We start from the raw sequence: 18,214 nt of genomic DNA, 5'->3' as shown, positions 1-18,214 counted from the left end.
TTATGAAATAAGATAGAAATTGGTACTAATTTGGTAAACACGAACTAAGATACAAATACTGTGACTATGCTATCTCGGTAAATATTTACTAAATTGGGTTGGTGGTGTTATCTCTGCTTCGTACATGTCTTGTAGTGGTCCTAACTTGCATGAAACTTATTAGCTTACTTCATGATGCATCCTCCTCTTATATATTCTAAGATAGGTCTTTTAAAAACTAACTTTATTAATATTTATTCAGCTAGTCTGAATCCCATACTACATCAAAGATCTAAAGTACTATTATTGATGGTATCAATCCAAATTAAAGAGGTCGAAGCTCAAACCATTGACAGAAACCCAAAGGATTATGAAGGACCTAATAATAGTAGAGGCTACCCTAATAGATCAAGGCTTTGTAAATTGTGCGAGGAAAAAGAAGGGTCATAAATTTAAAGAAAAACATGAACGAACTAACCCTCTTGAACCAACCAGTGCATAGATATGATCCTCAAGGCCAAGAAAAAACACGTTTTCATTTTTCCGAGAGAGAGAGAGAGAGTATTTCTGTCCCGTCAAAACTAAAATTAGATGAAAAGAAATGATGTCAAGTAGGGCAAGATGATGTCAAGTGCACAACTTTTGTTACGATTCATAAAAGCATGGGAGATTATAGATAATTTCTAATGTACTGCATTTAAAAATCAATTCTTAATTTTTTTTCCAATATTCATGGAAAATTTCCAGGAAAAAGACAGAGACTATAATGGATTAAAAAAAATGCGATATATCAAAAGAGAAACTATCAGGAACGAATGCATCAGGGAACAAATAAAACGTATAATGTGGGGTCCACAACAAATGAGGTCAGATTGTAACCCATTATTAATGTTACTAACACACAATTACATCGTCCAAAATCAGATTGTAAAAAGTGATCATCATCTGCTTAAACTAATTGATAGTAGAGCCCACGATTATTGGAGTTTGGAGTTGGGACCCCATTTAATGGACGGTGCTGATTCTCGAAAAGTGTGAGATATGGCAAATTATTGAGTTAGCCCGAAGGCCTAAACCCTGCCCACATCCATCAGTGTCCCCAAAAGCAAGAATGGATATGCCTCAACTCAAGTTTTGTGTGTTTGGTTTGATCATTGATGGGATCAAACTCAAAGTTGTTTTTGAGAGTATTATTAACAAAGATTTTAAGGCAATGGTTGTTGGTTGTTGCAACAGAGAAACTTGAGTAGTGTTTGATCTTTGATGGAGAAGGAAAGGAATCAGAATACCTTATACAACACCCAGAAGGCCAGAAGGCGACACCCCTCGTAAGTCGCAAAGTCGTAACCTTCAAGAGTAATGAGTAATGGGGGGAATGCATCAAAGAAAGTGAAACGTTGGAAATGGGAATGAATTCCTGTGTCCCAGTAAGTATTGAATGAATGAATGATTAAGCAATGGAAATGGAAAGCGGAGATGCAGACAAATTTGATGAAATAAAACAAAGGCGATTCCCTTGTAGCTTTCGTAAACGATAACTTGGCGAGAACACAATTGTCAATTATTGATGGTCCATCTATAAGACTTTTTTAAACAAATAATAATCAGGCATCAGCAGCATTCAGCAGTTTGTCGCTCTCACTCTCTCACTAGTAGTCAGCAATTGGCTGGCGGGTCTCACTTAACAGCTTTTACGTAAACGCATTAGAGAAGGAACTGCAAGGGGTCTAAAATCTACAATTCAAATGAAACAACAACCCATCTATCATCTATTAAATCATTGGCATCCTGCTTATGCTTAGCTTATACTTATGCCCACTGCCACTGGCCACCGTTAATTAACAATATTAATTAAATGATCAGAGTTTCTCTTTCTCATTTCCGCATGTGCATATCAGTAATTTCCTCATTGGATATTTGGGTTCGGGTGATCTTCCATGAATCAGCTTAATACACAGTGATTTGAACATACTTAATAGATTAGTCAAGCAGACAGTGAGTGATCCATCATCACTTTTCGTGGCTATTTTCCCACCCTTGATGGGTTCATATTGGTTCTTCTCATTCACTGTTTTACTTTGCCAGAAAAAAGAAAAGGGAAACACTCAAAACGACTCTTCACTCCCGAGTCCTGTGACAAACTGTCAGCCACAGCTCTACCCAAGTCACCATCTCGTCTCAACGTTGCTGTCCCAATGGAAAGATCCAAAGCTGGATTACCCACCCTCGTTGTCTTCCAAATTCCAAATAGTAATCGGGAATCCTGATTGTTCGTACATTCTCACGTCGTTGGTCCACGTTGTGTGTTGCTATCGTAAAATGGCCATGTGGGAGGAGGGAGTAGGATCCGACTACCCGAGTAGCCCCCTTAATTTTTTTTTTTTTTTTTTTTTTATAAAAAACGTTAATAACGGTTAGTTATTGGGTCACACCGACTCACCGTCAGAGAGAAAAAAACTTTAGCTACTGGGGGCAAATAACCTATGCTATTGAGACAGTTTCTGGGAATGTCACGTTACCCTGAGAATGGATGAATTAATAATTATATCTTAATTTATTTTTATTAAAAACTAAACCATGGGCGTGAATAGATGAACTGCCTATAACGTGCCCAGCCCAGAAGCTGTCTCCACAGCCTCTGTTGTTGGGCCCCAACAGTCAAAATTAACCCGTCAGGGAGGGGAGGAAAAGGATGCAGAGAAGGGCTGCATACCGTCAATAATGACCCTTGTGGCTTTGTCCGTCCAATAATACCATACTAAAACACAGCAAGCCCAACCAAAACAAGGCCCACAAGGGCCAAGGCAGGGTATCAATTTATAAGTTATAACAAATCAGGCACCCACAGGCCACAGTCCCATTTGTGCATCTCACGTGCACCTATTTTTATATGCCAAAACTTGATCAGATCCAATGCGTTGGCCGGGCCATACTCTCTGACTTAAATGTTAAAGGGCCCCATCTTTCATTTTGTTTTTATTTTCTATATAAAATATCTCTTTTTGGGTGGCCTGAAGGTGGGGTTTTAAGGCCTGAAAGAATCATCAGGATTATCTGAATTCTGAAAAAAAGAGGTAAACCAACAAATTTTAAAGACATGATCACATGACAAACAACAGCCATACAGACGTTACTCTGCGACTTATTATAACAATATTACATCCAATTCCCCCCATTCTTTTCTATTTTCAAACTAAAGAAAAATTGAAGGTAACATCCACTGCAGATGGTGATAAATTTCCCTAAAAGAAAACAAAAGGAAAATCTTTTCTTCTTCTTCTTCTTCTTCTTCTTCTTCTTCTTCTTCTTCTTCTATTCAGGGAATAGGCTTCAGAAGGACTACCGCTTCTTCAATCCAAAGAAGGAAGCAACAGGGATTACAATTTACAACATTAAGATCCACGTAAACAAAGCTACCAAACCATGCCTGAAAGACCTTTTTACTTATTTTGGATCCCCCTTTGCCTTTGGAATGCCCAATGGAGTGTATAATTTTATATGTACCAAAATGCCTGTGCCACCACCCATCAAGGTTTATCGACCCAACCAGTGCTTTCGGTGGCAACCCTCCCTGAACTGCGGCCACCCACCTTCCCAAATGAACCCACAGCTGACGAGCCCTTGAAGCTGCTACTGCCTTCACTCAAGTTTCTGGACCTCCTCAACCTCCTTAGTTTTGAAGGACTCATCTCCTTGTCTGTGTCACTCTCCACCTTGACCCTGGCAACCACCAATTGGGAAATGCTGCTGCGGCAAAATGGGCAGACTGGGGCGGACAAGGATGAAGTGGTGGGATTGGGCTTGTTGTGGCAGCAAAGAGCTAAGGTGCAATGTGCACACATCTGGTGGCCACAGTCTCTGACCTCAATTGTGCACATTTGGTCAAAGCAGATACAGCACAGTTCCGTGTCACTATCCTGCATCAAATGATTTTTTATTTTTGAGTTAATTACAAGGCAAAGTGCAGTTGATTGTTAGGTTTCTTTAGTTGGAAAGACATGATCATGGAAAATATTCCCCCAACCTTCCTAACCATTACACCACCAAAGCAACACTAGACTAAAAAGCTAAACCTGAATTTGGGCTACCCAGAGACTAGCTGAGGCCAAAGACCATTCCAATCAGCCAAATTATTATGTGGGTATGGGCTTTTCCATATGTATTGAGGGGAAGAAAGACAAATGGAAACCCCTTTCAGGAGAGAGCCTTACACGTCATCCAAAAAAAAAAAAAAGGAAGAAACTATGAACTTTTTCTCTAAGGCCATTCAGTGAAATAAATTAGCAAAGTTTCCTAAACTATGTAATCAAGACATGGGAGTCACCAAATAAAAACTAAAAAACGTTTCCAACTTACAGAGAGAAGGCATAAAAATTTACCTCAGACATATTGTCATCGACACTGACATCAGAATATGAAGGCGATGGAAGTGAGCACGCCATCCCTTTCAAAATGCTTTTTTCCCTTTCCCCGTTTGCTTCTATAAGTGCCCTCTCCAAGAGGACCTTTGCCTCTGGATTAAGTTCGCTGATGAACTTCAAAGGCGATGGCCACACAAGAGGCTCTGCTGACGATGGGTTCAGCAGGGCAGCACATGCCCCGTGCTTATACTTAAGAGCAACCATATAAGGTATTCTCCTGCAGAAATATATGGTATACACAATCGATATGAGCTTCACAAACTCAAATCTATAAATTGGTTCATCAGATAAAGCAAGGCTCTACAATAAGATCAAGAACACAAACATGGGAAAATCTGAAAATTCCTAATATATATATGTACACTTTTTTATGTCTAAATCCACGATGCAATTGTCATTTAATATGCCTATAAAGGCATTTCTTGGACCAAACATATCTAGGTATAGATCACAGAAAGGTGATGAAGGAATGAATCCAGAATTATTTCACCAATCATCAATGTTGAGTTAGACTTAACTACGAGAGTGAACTGAGCAATATTTCTAACCAGGATCAAACATCATCGTTCATCACTTATGAATGCCTACCCAGATGAATCTCTTTGAAGCCGATCTGCTCCCCACGCAAGCAATTCACGGACGCAATCCAAAGAACCCCCCCGAGCTGCCAAATGAAGCGGACTGCTCCCTAGGAAGCTGCAGTTAGGACTTGATCAATAAATGACAGAGCCGATTATTGTTAAACCATGATGAAATGGAGAAGTTAAAAGGGTTTATTACCCATATCCGCCCGTTGAAGCACAGACAAGTGCTCCTCTGTCTAACAAGATATGAACACAATCAGACCGTCTCTGCCGAGCTGCTAGGTGCAATGGGGTTGCTCCCTTACCATCTCTAACATTTACAAATCGCGCAAATCCCCTGCCGTTAAACCCAGCCACAAAAGTAATCAAACATATGGAATCCTACAAACTTGCAATCATGATCCACCAAGCCTTGGTAACAATTTTCTCTGGAAGATTAGAAATGAAAAACGAGATGACACTACTCACCAAGAATCGGCAACAGGGGTCATCTGGGCAGCAGCAAGAATAGCTTGCAGGCAGTCGGAATGCCCGTAGTACGCGGCATAGTGCAAGCAGGTTCTTCCGTTAAGAGAATCAAACATTAAAATCTATAAAATTTAAAGAAAACCAGATCAAATTTTCTCCACTATACTTCAAATTTTAATAGGAAAATTGAAAGAAAAAAAAAATGAAAATGGAGAGAAGAAATTAACAAGATTGAATTTTTATACATACATTGGCCCCTGATTGAAGCAGCTTTTCCACGCAGGAGATCTTCCCATGCATTGCGGCCAACATAAGTGGAGTCTAGAGACCAATCACCAAAAGAGAAACTTAAGAACACAAAAGCAAATACAAACAAAGAAGGAAGAGAGAGAAGGGAAAAAAACGAAAAGATCATGCATTCGAAAATATAAGTAAACAAAATCTCCTCTTGGCACACAAACATGAGATCAAACTTACCTGTTTATGACGATTCAAGATATCGGGATGAACAGATCGATCCAAAATCCAAGAAAGCACCTGCCAACCATTATGCCACACCACCGGAAAAGAAAAAAAAAAAGAAAGAGAAATAATAAAAAATCCACGAATAAAAAAAAAATTAATAGAAGAAAATCCAGCAAGATAACGAGGAAATGAAAACAGAACTAATAACCAACCTCGATCCGACCGTGTGCAGCAGCTACATGAAGTGCAGAGTGCCTGTCATAAACGGTGGCCTGATGCAAGAGACTTGGGTGTCTCTCCAACAAAGAATGAATTTTCTCCAAGTCTCCAGCTTGAACAGCAGTGAAGAGCCCATGTTCATAACTCGCTCTGCAACTGAGTCTCTGACCCATCTCACCCTTTTTTGCTCTTTTTTAAGTCTTAACTTTGCACTTTTTACTTTTCAGACGCCGGGAGAGGCATACGAGCTTATCGTGCGCCACCTTCCCCTTGCAGGTGGTGGCGTCGATCGATCTATGGAGTGGGGGGAAATGGTTTTTAAGTATCGGAGTGGGAGATGCGTTCTTGGTCTCTCGGAGTTTGGAGCTGCCCGGAAGGCGTTCGGGCACATGACCGTGAGAGCTGGGCAGCTGCCAAGCTAAGAGCCTAAAACTGTCTACCCCAGGTCCATCAGTCAGATGAATTGCCTATCAATTTTTTTTTTTTTTTTTTTTTAAAAAAGGTTCCATCAGTAAGATTATTTAAGAGCCATTAGATTCTTCTTTTTTTAGATAAATAAAAATATAAATATAATAGAATTGATGCTGGATAGTTGATGATAGTTGTCTACGAGTCTTCGAGTCCAGGTTCCCACGAGAACGGAGTTTTACACAAAAAAATCCGTTACCCGATAATGAGGGTCTGGGTCCGGGTCCGCAAAGCTCCTTTGACAGATATTAATAAAAAATGGATGTGGATACATGGAGCCAACCGAATTAACCCGCTAACACTCGATTAATATTTAATAAGTGTGAAATTCCAAGTAGAGTCCTAAAAATGGGTTCCTCCATGGTTCACATTCCACAAAAGATTTATTTGAGGACCTTTTAGACTAAGGAAAGGAGGTACTTTCGAGTCGAGCGGCATAAAATTGACATCCACGCTTTGTATAGAAACACCGAGACCAAATGGTATCTATAGATAATTAGGCCCCGCTTGGCCTGATTCGCCGGGAGTGAATGAGTGATTCTCGTGGTATAAATTGGTTGTCCGATTCTCATTCCAAATAGGATAGAAAGGAGTTCGGATCTCCTGCTTATAACAATTATGTTTACGTCTATTCACATAGCATCCCAACATTTTATATTATATACGAGATTTATTAAGTAAAAGCTAAATAATAAAAAAGATTATTTATTATAGTACTTTTTATAATTTTATAGATTTATTAAAATATATCTTATATTTAACATTTTATTAAAATACTACTTATAATTTATAAATGATTTAATTAATCTTCAGTAGAAAATGACATTGTTAACCCTAAAATGAGTTATCTTACTTATATCATCTATATTTCTTTCTTGCATACAAGAAAAGCGAGCCAAGATGTGTTTGCTGATGCTCAGTTTTTCTTTTCATCCCCTTCCTCACAGGTTTGAATCTCACGATCCAGAGTTCTACATCTATCTCGCGCTCGTTACAGGAAGGGGCTGCCTATGATTCTTCCCCTTTGATCTGTTACAAATGTAGTCTATTACTTCGAACCCACATTTTGTTGGTAGAAATACTGCAAACCCACTTGAACACCTGAAAAAAAAAAAAAAAAAAGCATTTAATCGGTTGATACCAAGATGGGTGTCAAACTCGGTTCACTGAAGTCAATGATGAGGAAAAAACAGAACAGAAAACTATTACGTAGATGACATATGTATTCATCATACATTTAATTTAACTTTCCAGCCATTTTCTAACAAATCAAAGATAAACCTTCAAGTATCACCGGTTAATAAAAACATCAAACATATATATAAATATATACAAAATCGGAAATAATTGAACACGTGAATTGCTCTCCTTTTCTTCATGTATTTGATAATGATTTAAATGTAATAAATTGCAATGCAATTCAATCCAAACTTATATTTGTTAGAAATGAAACATTTGTGTTTATCAAACAGTAGAGAATTGATTGAAAGAAATTGGGTACTACCAAATGTGATTCCCATTCAGAGAAACAAAAATCAAATAACTGTACGAATTGATGCCAAACAGGGCCTTTGTATTCGAAATTGTAAATTGGAATGGCTTGCTTCTTGTTGATACAATTTATGGCCTGCTATGTAGATCAGCGTGACTCCAAGTACACACTAAATTTTCATATCTATACAAACCAACAACATCTGTTAACAAGACAAGGGACCCTCTGGATGAACTTAAATGTCAGGTAACTAATGTCCGTTGATGATATGCAATTTAGTCGGTCCTACCTGTCAACAATCTTGCCTTTGACTGAAGCAACAGGGGGGCCTGAAAGGGAGAAGAAAGTGGGGAATCTCCGGGGAGGAACCCAGTGAGATCACTCCGAAGCTCAAGTTAGTATTCTCTCAAAGGCAAGATAAAATCAGATGGCGCAAAGTTCACATACCTTGTCCTCAGGGGGTAGAGAGCCTTTTATAACCACTTCGCGCACTCACTCCTATGCTTCTGTCAGGTCGGGTATGATTACTTCTGTGCTTCTACCAGTTCGGGTGTCATCACCTCTGCTGGGACAAAACCGCCACTGCTCTTTGTTGGAGCCATCTCTGTAACTGGAGATGGCGGTGGCAAGTGGCGGTGGTAGGTGGCCGTTGGAGTGCGGCTGTCAAGCGTCAGATCCCAAGTCAGTCAGGTGCGCCACCCCTGAATACGGACTCTTTCGGTGTCAGGTACGGTGTGGTTTGTCTAATTCGGCGTCCTGGAGGCGAAGTGCTGGAGTGGTGTGCGAGGTGAAGTCTTGAGTTCGGATAAAGGTGTGGCCCGAACTGCCATGGGGCAGGCCAGTTCGGGTTGTTGCCCTTTGTGTTCGCAAGGCTCGGGGCCTAAGGGAGAGCTCGGACTCCTTTCGAGGAGTTCGGGCTCTTTTCAGGGAGTTTGGACCGCTGGTTCCTCCTTTCGGAGCTCGTGCCTTGGCGAGCTGTTGCCTTTGCCACGTGTTAAGTGGCTACGAGGTCGGGCCAAATCTTCCTTCATCAATTGCCCCCCACTCCTCGTGCTAAGGGTCTTGCCCTAGCGCGGGGAGTTCGCGAGGTGGCGGTGGATTTGTCCCGTACTTCGAATTGGTTGACTGATAGCGCAAGGTGCGCGTCATCAGGATACTTTCGGGTTTCTCGAGCGCCAAAAAGACGGAAACGTGCCAATCTGCCTACAAATGCTGACAGACGTGATAGCGTGCGCCGTATTTCAAAATTCAAAAAGCGCGCCGCTGGGATACGCGACAGTGGGCGTCTTTTCAAATTTGAAAACGTGCCGTTGCCGTCTTTAATGTGAGGAGATGTGCGCTCAGTTTCGAGGGATGTGCGGCCAGTCACGTCTCGGTCTCAGGAGACGTGCGGTCAGCGCGACTGCGGGCCGTCGGATTGGCTTTGATCTGAGCCGTTGATTCTCGGTCACTGTGGGTATAAATAGTGGGGGACCCCAGTCGCTTTTGTCACTTCTGCGTTTTGCTTCTTGAACTCGCGTCCAAGTTTCAGCTTGCATCCAAGCCTTTTAGTTCGCATTCAAGGTTTTAGCTCGTGTTCAAGTTCCCGTAGTCCGTTCAAGCCTTTTTCCGGGTGAGTATTTTCCTGGAATCTATCTTCTCCTCCCGTTGTCTAGCTCGGATAGCTCAGACAGTTCTTCAAGGGGGTCCGATGCAGGTTCCACAAACCGAGTTGCATCCCCCGATGGTCCTAGCGAACCGGAGGTAGAGCTCGAGGAAGAGTTCAAACCCATAGGCCGAGTCGCCTCGGGTAGTTTGGCGTCCACCTCTCGTCGAGGTCAAACGTTGGACAAGTTTGGACCCTCGACCATGATGCCTGAGGGGCTTCAATCCCTTATTACCCAGTTCAACTTGCCTGAGGAGTACGCCTACTTCATACCTTCGGGTAGTTTCCCTTGGGAACACGGTCCTAATGAGATCGTGATATTCCGGGAGCAGCTCGCTACAGGGTTGCACCTGCCTTTCCACCCCCTCCTTGTCGAGGTAATGAACCACTTCGGCGTTAGTGTAGGCCAGCTTCACCTGAACTCCATTCGTAACTTGGTGGAGACAATCTCCATATTTTGCGAACAGGGCTTTCCTTTAGACTTGGAGATCTTCTCTTCCATTTTAATGCTTAAGAAGCAAGCGGGTCCCCTTCCCGGGCGTATTACCTATCTCCTCGCCCGGGTTTTAAGCTTTTACATGAACCTCCCAACAAGGTCCCGGCGTGGAAGCGGGACTACTTTGGGGTGCGAAGTGCATTGGGGTGGCCATTTCAAACCGGGTGGGGGATGGCCGCTCCTGACTCCGGCGTTACGCTTGATAAGGAGACGGCGAAGGGCCTCCGACAATGGGCACGACTTGGGCTAAAATGCCATCATTATCTGTCGGAGGCCAAGCTCATTAAGGCCGGTCTGAGTTCGGGTAGGTTCCTTACTCAGGTTTGTCTTTTGTTTTGCTCTGTTTCTTTCGTTTTTTCCTGATGCCGAGCTCATTTTGCAAGTGTGATGGACTTAGAGAGGACTCGTAGTGGGCACCTGTTTCATGGCATGAAGAGGAGGAAGCGAGTTGCCAAACAAACTCGTGCTGAGCCGCCCCAAGACGCGGAGCCCGAAGTACCAGACTACCCGTCTGTGGATCCGCCCAGGGAGCCCGAGATGGCCCCTGCAGTTCATGAAGCAGCAGGGGCCCCTTATGCCGAGGCTACTTACATGGGGGCTCCCGCTTACTCTGAGTCCGCTTACACACGAGCTGGGCCCTCAGGCTCGGGGGCCCAAGGCAAGTTCAGGAGCATGTTGTTCCCGAACCACGCTCTTTAGAAGAGTAGGGAGGCCATCTATCCTGAGGAGGTCGCGGCATGGTCTGAGCTTCCTTTGAACCAGGTAGCTTGTCGTGCTGCCACTCATGCCATGGTGGTAAGTCAGATTTCTTGTCGGGCTCTTTGCTTTTATCCTTCTTGTTGTTGTTCTTTTGATCATTTTGCTTTTCCCTTTTGGTAGGTGAATTCTTCTATCCATGCCTTGGCAGCCCAAGTGGAAAGGAGCTTGAGGCAGGCGCGAGCTGCCGAAGAGGCTTTTTGTGCTGCCGAGGCGGCTTCCCAAGCTGCTGAGGCGGCTGCTCGCGCTGCACAGGCCAGGCAGGCGAGGTCTCAGAGAGATGCCGAGGCCATGGGAGTTGTGGTGAAGCACATGGCGGACCTAAGGCTGGATTTGCACCATCAGGTTGAATTCCTTCAAGAGGATATCAGGGAGAGGACACAGATCTTTTCTCAAGGCATTGAGGACGCCAAGAAGAAGGTCGTCGATGAATACATCGCCTCGCCGTGCTTTGATGACCTGATGGTGGACTCGTACAGAAAGGACTTTAAACTAAGCTGGTGGATGATCCGGAATACATACCCCGAGCTTGATATTAGTGCGATATCCACTTCGCGCATTACTTAGGAGATGGCCGACGCTGCTACTTCACGGGGTTCAGACTCTATTGGCTTGGGAGCTCCATGCTCACCCAAACTGGGGATCTCGGGCTTGGGCCTTAATAGCAGTTCGTGGCTTATACTGGAGGTCATACTCGCTAAGTTCAATGACCCACTTCGTCAACCGACCGGAAACCTCGGGCTTGAGTAAGACTTGCCTCAAAGGTTTGTCAATCAAGACGATGACAGTGTGAGCCTGGAAATATGGGCGGAGTTTCCGAGCTGCTATCACCAGTGCGTATGCTAGCTTTTCTATCTGTGGGTACCTTGTCTCTGCTCCCTACGAAATTTTACTAACATAATAGATGGGTCGTTGGACCCGATCTACTTCTTTTATTAGTACCGAACTGACCACCTCGTCGCTTGCCGAGAGGTACAGTTCCAAGATCTCGCCCTCCTCGGGCCGGGCTAAGATCGGCACACTAGCGAGGTAGTTTTTTAGCTCGTCGAACATGAGCTGGCAGTCTCGGGTCCATTCGAACCCTTTGCCTTTGATTGCTTTGAAAAAAGGCAGGCAGCGATCAGCTGATTTGGACATGAAGCGGCTTAGAGCGGCTATGCGGCCGTTTAGCCTCTGAACCTCTTTTACTTTTCTGGGTGGTCTCATATCTAGGATGGCCTTTATCTTGTCCGGGTTGGCCTCAATACCGCGTCGGTTGACAATGTACCCTAGGAACTTACCCGAGGTGACACTGAAGACACACTTGTTTGGGTTCAGTTTCATACTAAATTGACGCAGAATTTGGAAGACAGAATCTAAGTCTTGTATTAATTCCTGTGAAAACTACGTCTTGACGACCATGTCGTCTACATAACATTATATTTTCGTGCCAATTAAGGGCCGAAACAGCCTATTTACAAGTCTTTGGAAGGTCGCCCCAGCATTTTTCAATCCGAAGGGCATGACCTTGTAGCAGTACAGGCCGAACTTGGTTATGAAACTGGTTTTTTCCTCATCGGACTGGTCCATCCTGATTTGGTTGTAGCCCGAGTAGGTGTCCAAGAAGCTTAGCAACTCATGTCCCGAGGTCGCGTCCACTAGGCAGTCAATTCTAGGGAGGGGGAAGCAATCTTTTGGGCAAGCTCGGTTCAAGTCGGTGTAGTCGACGCACATGCGCCACTTGCCGTTTGCCTTTTTCACCAGCACTGGATTGGCTACCCAGCTCGGGTAATGAACTTCCCTTATGAAGTCTACTGCGAGGAGCTCTTCAACCTCCTCGTCGATCGCCCTCCAACGCTCTGGGGCTAAGTTGCGTTTCTTCTGAATAATGGGTCTGACTACAAGGTCAGTATTAAGTTTGTGAGTTATAAGGATGAGGTCAATATCGGGCATATCGGCCGCGGACCATGCAAAAATATCTAAATTTTGAAGTAAAAAACTCACTAGTTCGGTTCGTAGAGGTTCCATGACGGAAGCACCGATCTGTAGCGTGCGAGCTGGGTCTGTAGCCGAAGTCGGGATTGCGACCGTTTCCTCTGTGGGCGAAGCTCGTTCCTTGTCTCGCTTCGTAGGCCGCTCCAGTTCAAGGTCGTCGGCCACCTTGGTTTTTCCCTTCAGGGCGGCAACATAACACTTGCGGGACTCAAGCTGGTCGCCCCGCGCTACCTCCAAACCGAAGTCCGTAGGGAACTTCATTGCCAAATAGTAGGTGGAGACCACTGCCCGCAGGATATGCGTAATTGGCCGCCCTATTATGGCATTGTATGGGGAGGGGGTCGCGACCACCAGGAAATCGTGGTTGAGTCTGACCGCACAAGGCCATATGCCAACTTCCACAGGTACTGTTATTTTTCCGAGGGGCCTGACTTCCTCTCCATTGAAGCCCACCAGAGGAGTGTTCACGGGCTTCAGCTCGCTTCTCTGCAACTGTAGCTGGTCAAATGCTGACTTGAAGAGAATGTCTGCCAAGCTGCCCGAATCCACAAGTACGCACTTGACCTCGAAGTCATTGATCCTTAGTTTTATGACAAGTGCGTCATCGTGGGGGTAGTGGACCCCTCGCGCATCGTCTTCCGTGAAGAAGATTGGTTCTTCAGTTTTCTACCTCTTTGGAGGGTTCTGTTCTTCTCGGGCTGCTTCGCGAACTGACGTCCGGGCTGCTGCCGAAGTACACTCTGCTACCACCGAACCTCCCACTATCACATGGATGGTTCCCCGAACTGGCCTCTCTTCTGGAGGCTGTCGTTGCAACGGTTCGGCTAGCCTGTTGCTGGATTCGGGGGCATCCTTTCCGTGCTCCCCTTGCTGACCTGCCTTATTGTTATTATTATTATTATGCTGTACAAAATTTCTCAAGTATCCGCAACGGATGAGTCCCTCTATCTCATCCCAGAGATTATTACACTGTTCGGTACTATGACCGTGATCTCTATGAAAACTACAGTACAAGTTTTTATTTCTCTTGTTTGGGTTTCCCTTTAGGCGAGGTGGCCATTTTACGTATGGGGCGTCTTTGATCGTCATCAAGATCTCGGTCCGCCTTGTGTTTAACGGTGTGTAGTCCGTTCGAACTACTAAGGGAGCTTGGAACGGTTGGCTCGGCTTCGGCTCCCGGGCCAGGTTTTTTCTTTTGTTGACCGGGTTGGAGGGCTCACCTTCCCTCTTTCTTTTCTCAATCTCGCTTTCGGTCCTTTGGTTGATCTCTTCCTCTGTTCTCATGAACTTATCCTCGAGCTTGAGGAATTCGGCCACGGTTGCGGGCTGGTTAGCTACCATGTGCCATTTGAACTCCTTGTGGGTTACTCCTCTCTTGGCCGCCGCGAGCTGCACTGTGGGGTCTAATCACGGTATCTACAAGCACGCGTCATTGAACCGCTTGATGTAGCCCCAGATGGACTCTCCTTCCCTCTGGACTACTCCGAAGATGCTTTCCTCGATTCTGGGGCACCGCTTGCTGGTGACAAAGTGTGCGGTGAAGACCTGCACGAACTGGGCCTAGCATCTTATCGACCCGGGGGCCAGGTTCCTATACCAAGTGCGGTCTACCCCCCTAAAGGTGGTGGTGAAGGCCACGCACATGCACGATTCACTGGCCCTTGCTAGGTGCATTTGGGACTAGAAAGCGTCGACGTGGTCGTTGGGGTCAAAGGACCCATCATAATTGTCCAAAGGTGGGAGCTTGAAGTCTCTGGGCATGGGGACTGCCAGGAGTTCTGATGCGAGGGGGGAAGGAACTGAGAGAATTGGAGCAGCTTTTACCTCGTCCGAGCTCGTCTCTTCTTTACCTCTGAGCTCGGGCAGGACACGGGTGGCAGTTCGGCAACTTCGCCGGCACCTTCGTTGTTGAGTGGGCCTGGTGCTGGCGTTGTTGGCCTTTGTGTTGCCGAGCTCGATGGGCCCGGGCTGTTGGTAGTATGCCGCCAGGACGCTGAACCGATTCTCTGTCAGCGGGAGCTCCGACTTGGAGTGTCAAGATACTGACTTGGCGAGCGAGGTGCCCGACCCGCCGGCGAGCTGCGAGGCGGGGGTGATCTTTCTTTGCCCTTGGCCCGGGGATGAGGCCTGGCTTTTGTGGGGGTTCTGAGGTTGGGAGGCCTCTCCTCGGTGACGGCGTCAACCCTGAGGGGAGGGCTTAACCGGCTTTGGAGCAGGGTGTCAAGGTGGGAGCAGTGGTTGGTTCAGAGGCAGTTGGGGGAACTGCTGCTGATAGTGATACTGGGAGATGTGGTGCAGTACTTGGTGCTGCTGGAGCTGATGTTGCTGGAATTGTTGCATTTGGGCTTGCATTGCCCGCATGCATTGCATCAGGTCGTCCAACTAGTTCTGGCTAGCCGCCAGGGGGACAGCAGTTGGTTTAGTAAACATTGTTTCGATAGGAAGAGGAAAGGGGACGTTCATGGTAGGAAGGTTTACGGGCGCCACTGTTTGTGGCGCATTCAAGCTGGGGATCCCATCCATCAGGAGGGGGATGGTGAACTGTCCGATGCACACCACGGGGACTTGAAGTTGTTCCCCAGTGGTGTTCACCTCCGTGTCACGTTCGGCATTGCTGGAAGAAACCATGAGTGTTGGGGTTTTTGGAAAAAAGAGGTTATGAGAGTTTTAGACGGAGGCTTTTAGAAGCGTTTCCCACAAACGGCACCAATTGATGGTATGCAATCTGGCCAGTCCTAGCTGTCAATGACCTTGCCTCTGACTGGAGCAACAAGGGGGCCTAAAAGGGAGAAGAAAGTGGGGAATCTCCGGGGAGTAACCCGGTGAGATCACTCCGAAGCTCAAGTTAGTATTCTCTCAAAGGCAAGATAAAACCAGATGGTGCAAAGTTCACATACCTTGTCCTCGGGGGGTAGAGAGCCTTTTATAACCACTTCGCGCACTCACTCCTAGGCTTCTGTCAGGTCGGGTATGATTACTTCTGTGCTTCTGCCAGTTCAGGTGTCATCACCTCTGCTGGGACAGAACCGCCACTGCTCTTTTTCGGAGCTGTCTCTGTAACTGGAGATGGCGGTGGTAGGTGGCAGTGGCAGGTGGCCGTTGGAGTGCAGCTGTCAAGCGTCAGATCCCAAGTCAGTCAGGTGCGCCGCCCCTAGATACGGACTCTTTCGGTGTCAGGTACGATGTGGTTTGTCTTGTTCGGCGTCCTGGAGGCGAAGTGCTGGAGTGGTGTGCAAGGTGAAGTCTTGAGTTCGGATAGAGGTGTAGCCCGAACTGCCATGGGGCAGGCCAGTTCGGGTTGTTGCCCTTTGTGTTCGCAAGGCTCGGGGCTTAAGGGAGAGCTCGGGCTCCTTTCAGGGAGTTCGGGCTCTTTTCAGGGAGTTCGGACCGCTGGTTTCTCCTTTCGGAGCTCGCACCTTAGCGAGCTGTTGCCTTTGCCACGTGTTGAGTGGCTACGAGGTCGGGCCAAATCTTCCTTCATCACCCGTCATGTATTGAAAACATTTCTTGGTGATAGTATCAGAATTGATGATATCATCATCGGGAAATATTCCCAATATACAGCGGGTATGTGCTGTGAGATGTTGTGGATCGCAGATGTGAATTCATCCTTCACAAGCCAAGTATTTAGTTGGGCTTAAGGTTTGGTGTTAAGTGGGCTCCATTGTATCGGGATCAATCCACATATAGTGCGATGATTCTACTAGCAAATTACCACTCATAGTCGTAGTTTATGAATCAGCAAAATACAGCTGATATCAAGATCAAACCCATGTATTGTAATGAAGCCCACCTAAGGTTTAGGTTTAGGAGGGCTCTTTTCTTGCACTATTGCTCTTAGCAATATTGTTCAAAATCAAAGGTCCTAATAGAACTGACTGAGTTTATGTATATAATCCTCATTCCTCATGCACCGGGTTTGGAGCGGGGGTGTTATGGGTGTTGGGGTTGGGCTACCTCCCATTGTGTAGCCCATGAATCAAAAAATTCTAGGTAACTCAAGATAACTTGTTAATAGTTTGTGATTGGTGGTCATGGGAGATTCTGATTTCCATTGCTCATGTCTTCATCAACCCGCGCCAACCTTTCAGAGCTTTTGCATTGAAAATCACAGAAATTCATTTCAATAAAAAAAAATAGAAAAAGTATAATAAAAGCTGCCTTACCTTGAATTTGTATAAGGAGCTTTTTTAAATAAATTTGTTCCTTTTTGAGAGAAATAAATCAATTCCTTAGGCTATATTTGGTCTGATAGAAAATAAGAGAGAAATAGAAAGTTCATAACTTTCAAAAAATTCCTTTAACAACTTTCCTTCAACTTTTTATCTCATATTATATATCAAACCAAAAATAGCGTTGAGGGACTCCAATCGTTAGTTCCTTTAAACACTCTAACCAAGCTGTGCTCATCTAAAAAAATCAAGACAATTTACATGGGTAGGGATCCGCTACCGATAAAACACAATCAACCCTGTCCCAACACGTTACTACGGTGGTCTCACATGGGAAATATCTCTTCGTGGAGTACACATCTCCACCCCACAAGGGGCCGCCCCACAAGTAAGACAATTTACATGGGTAGAGATCCGCTACCGATAAAACACAATCAACCCTGTCCCAACACGTTACTACGGTGGTCTCACATGGGAAATATCTCTTCGTGGAGTACACATCTCCACCCCACAAGGGGCCGCCCCACAAGTAGGGCTGCAAGTCGGGTCGGGTTGAGGGCAACCCTAAGTTCTAAACCCCAACCCTAATCCTAATCCTAATTAAACTTCTTCAACCTTAACCCAATCCGAAATTGATTTTTTCGGGTTGGGAGGGTTGGGCCCAACCCAACCTTCTTCCCATCCTTTAAAACCTTGTAGAATTTCTCGATTTTAGATCTTAACTCAACTTTTATTACATAGATTAATCCTATGTATCATTAGTATTTGTTTGTTGACGTTATTTTTTTGTTCTTTAAGTACAAAATTCAGAAAAACAAGTGTTAGAAATGACTATAGTTTATTATGAGTTATGACTTACGATAGATCTTTATTGGGTGGCAAACAATATAGAGGAGATGATGAATAAAATTTTCAAAAAACATAAAATAATGTTATTAAGGTTTTAGTCTTTCTAATTAAGATTATGTGAAGTGATTATCTTAAAAGAAATACATGATATTATGTGGTGGGGGCTATACAAATATCATGCATCTAAACAAATCAATGTATGTTATATATATTACATATAACATAT

General features: G+C 44.9%; 1 protein-coding gene across 1 annotated transcript; it reads right to left on the bottom strand.

Moving 5' to 3' along the window:
• Nucleotides 1–3,054: 3,054 nt before the first annotated feature.
• LOC104593814 (putative E3 ubiquitin-protein ligase XBAT31) lies at nucleotides 3,055–6,579 on the bottom strand. The gene is made up of 8 exons (XM_010253831.3): nucleotides 6,130–6,579; nucleotides 5,930–5,989; nucleotides 5,702–5,773; nucleotides 5,453–5,574; nucleotides 5,181–5,321; nucleotides 4,989–5,096; nucleotides 4,359–4,617; nucleotides 3,055–3,896 (listed from the first exon to the last, which is right to left on the bottom strand). Exons 1-8 carry the CDS (start codon nucleotides 6,307–6,309, stop codon nucleotides 3,507–3,509), a joined length of 1,332 nt encoding a protein of 443 aa, XP_010252133.1. The 5' UTR covers nucleotides 6,310–6,579; the 3' UTR covers nucleotides 3,055–3,506.
• Nucleotides 6,580–18,214: the final 11,635 nt, after the last annotated feature.

The sequence above is a fragment of the Nelumbo nucifera genome, chromosome 5, assembly GCF_055504915.1.
Source record: "Nelumbo nucifera cultivar China Antique chromosome 5, China Antique-T2T, whole genome shotgun sequence".
NCBI lineage: Eukaryota > Viridiplantae > Streptophyta > Magnoliopsida > Proteales > Nelumbonaceae > Nelumbo > Nelumbo nucifera.
The sequence above is the reverse complement of the archived record's forward strand: the minus strand, read 5'-3'. Positions and strand labels throughout refer to the sequence as shown.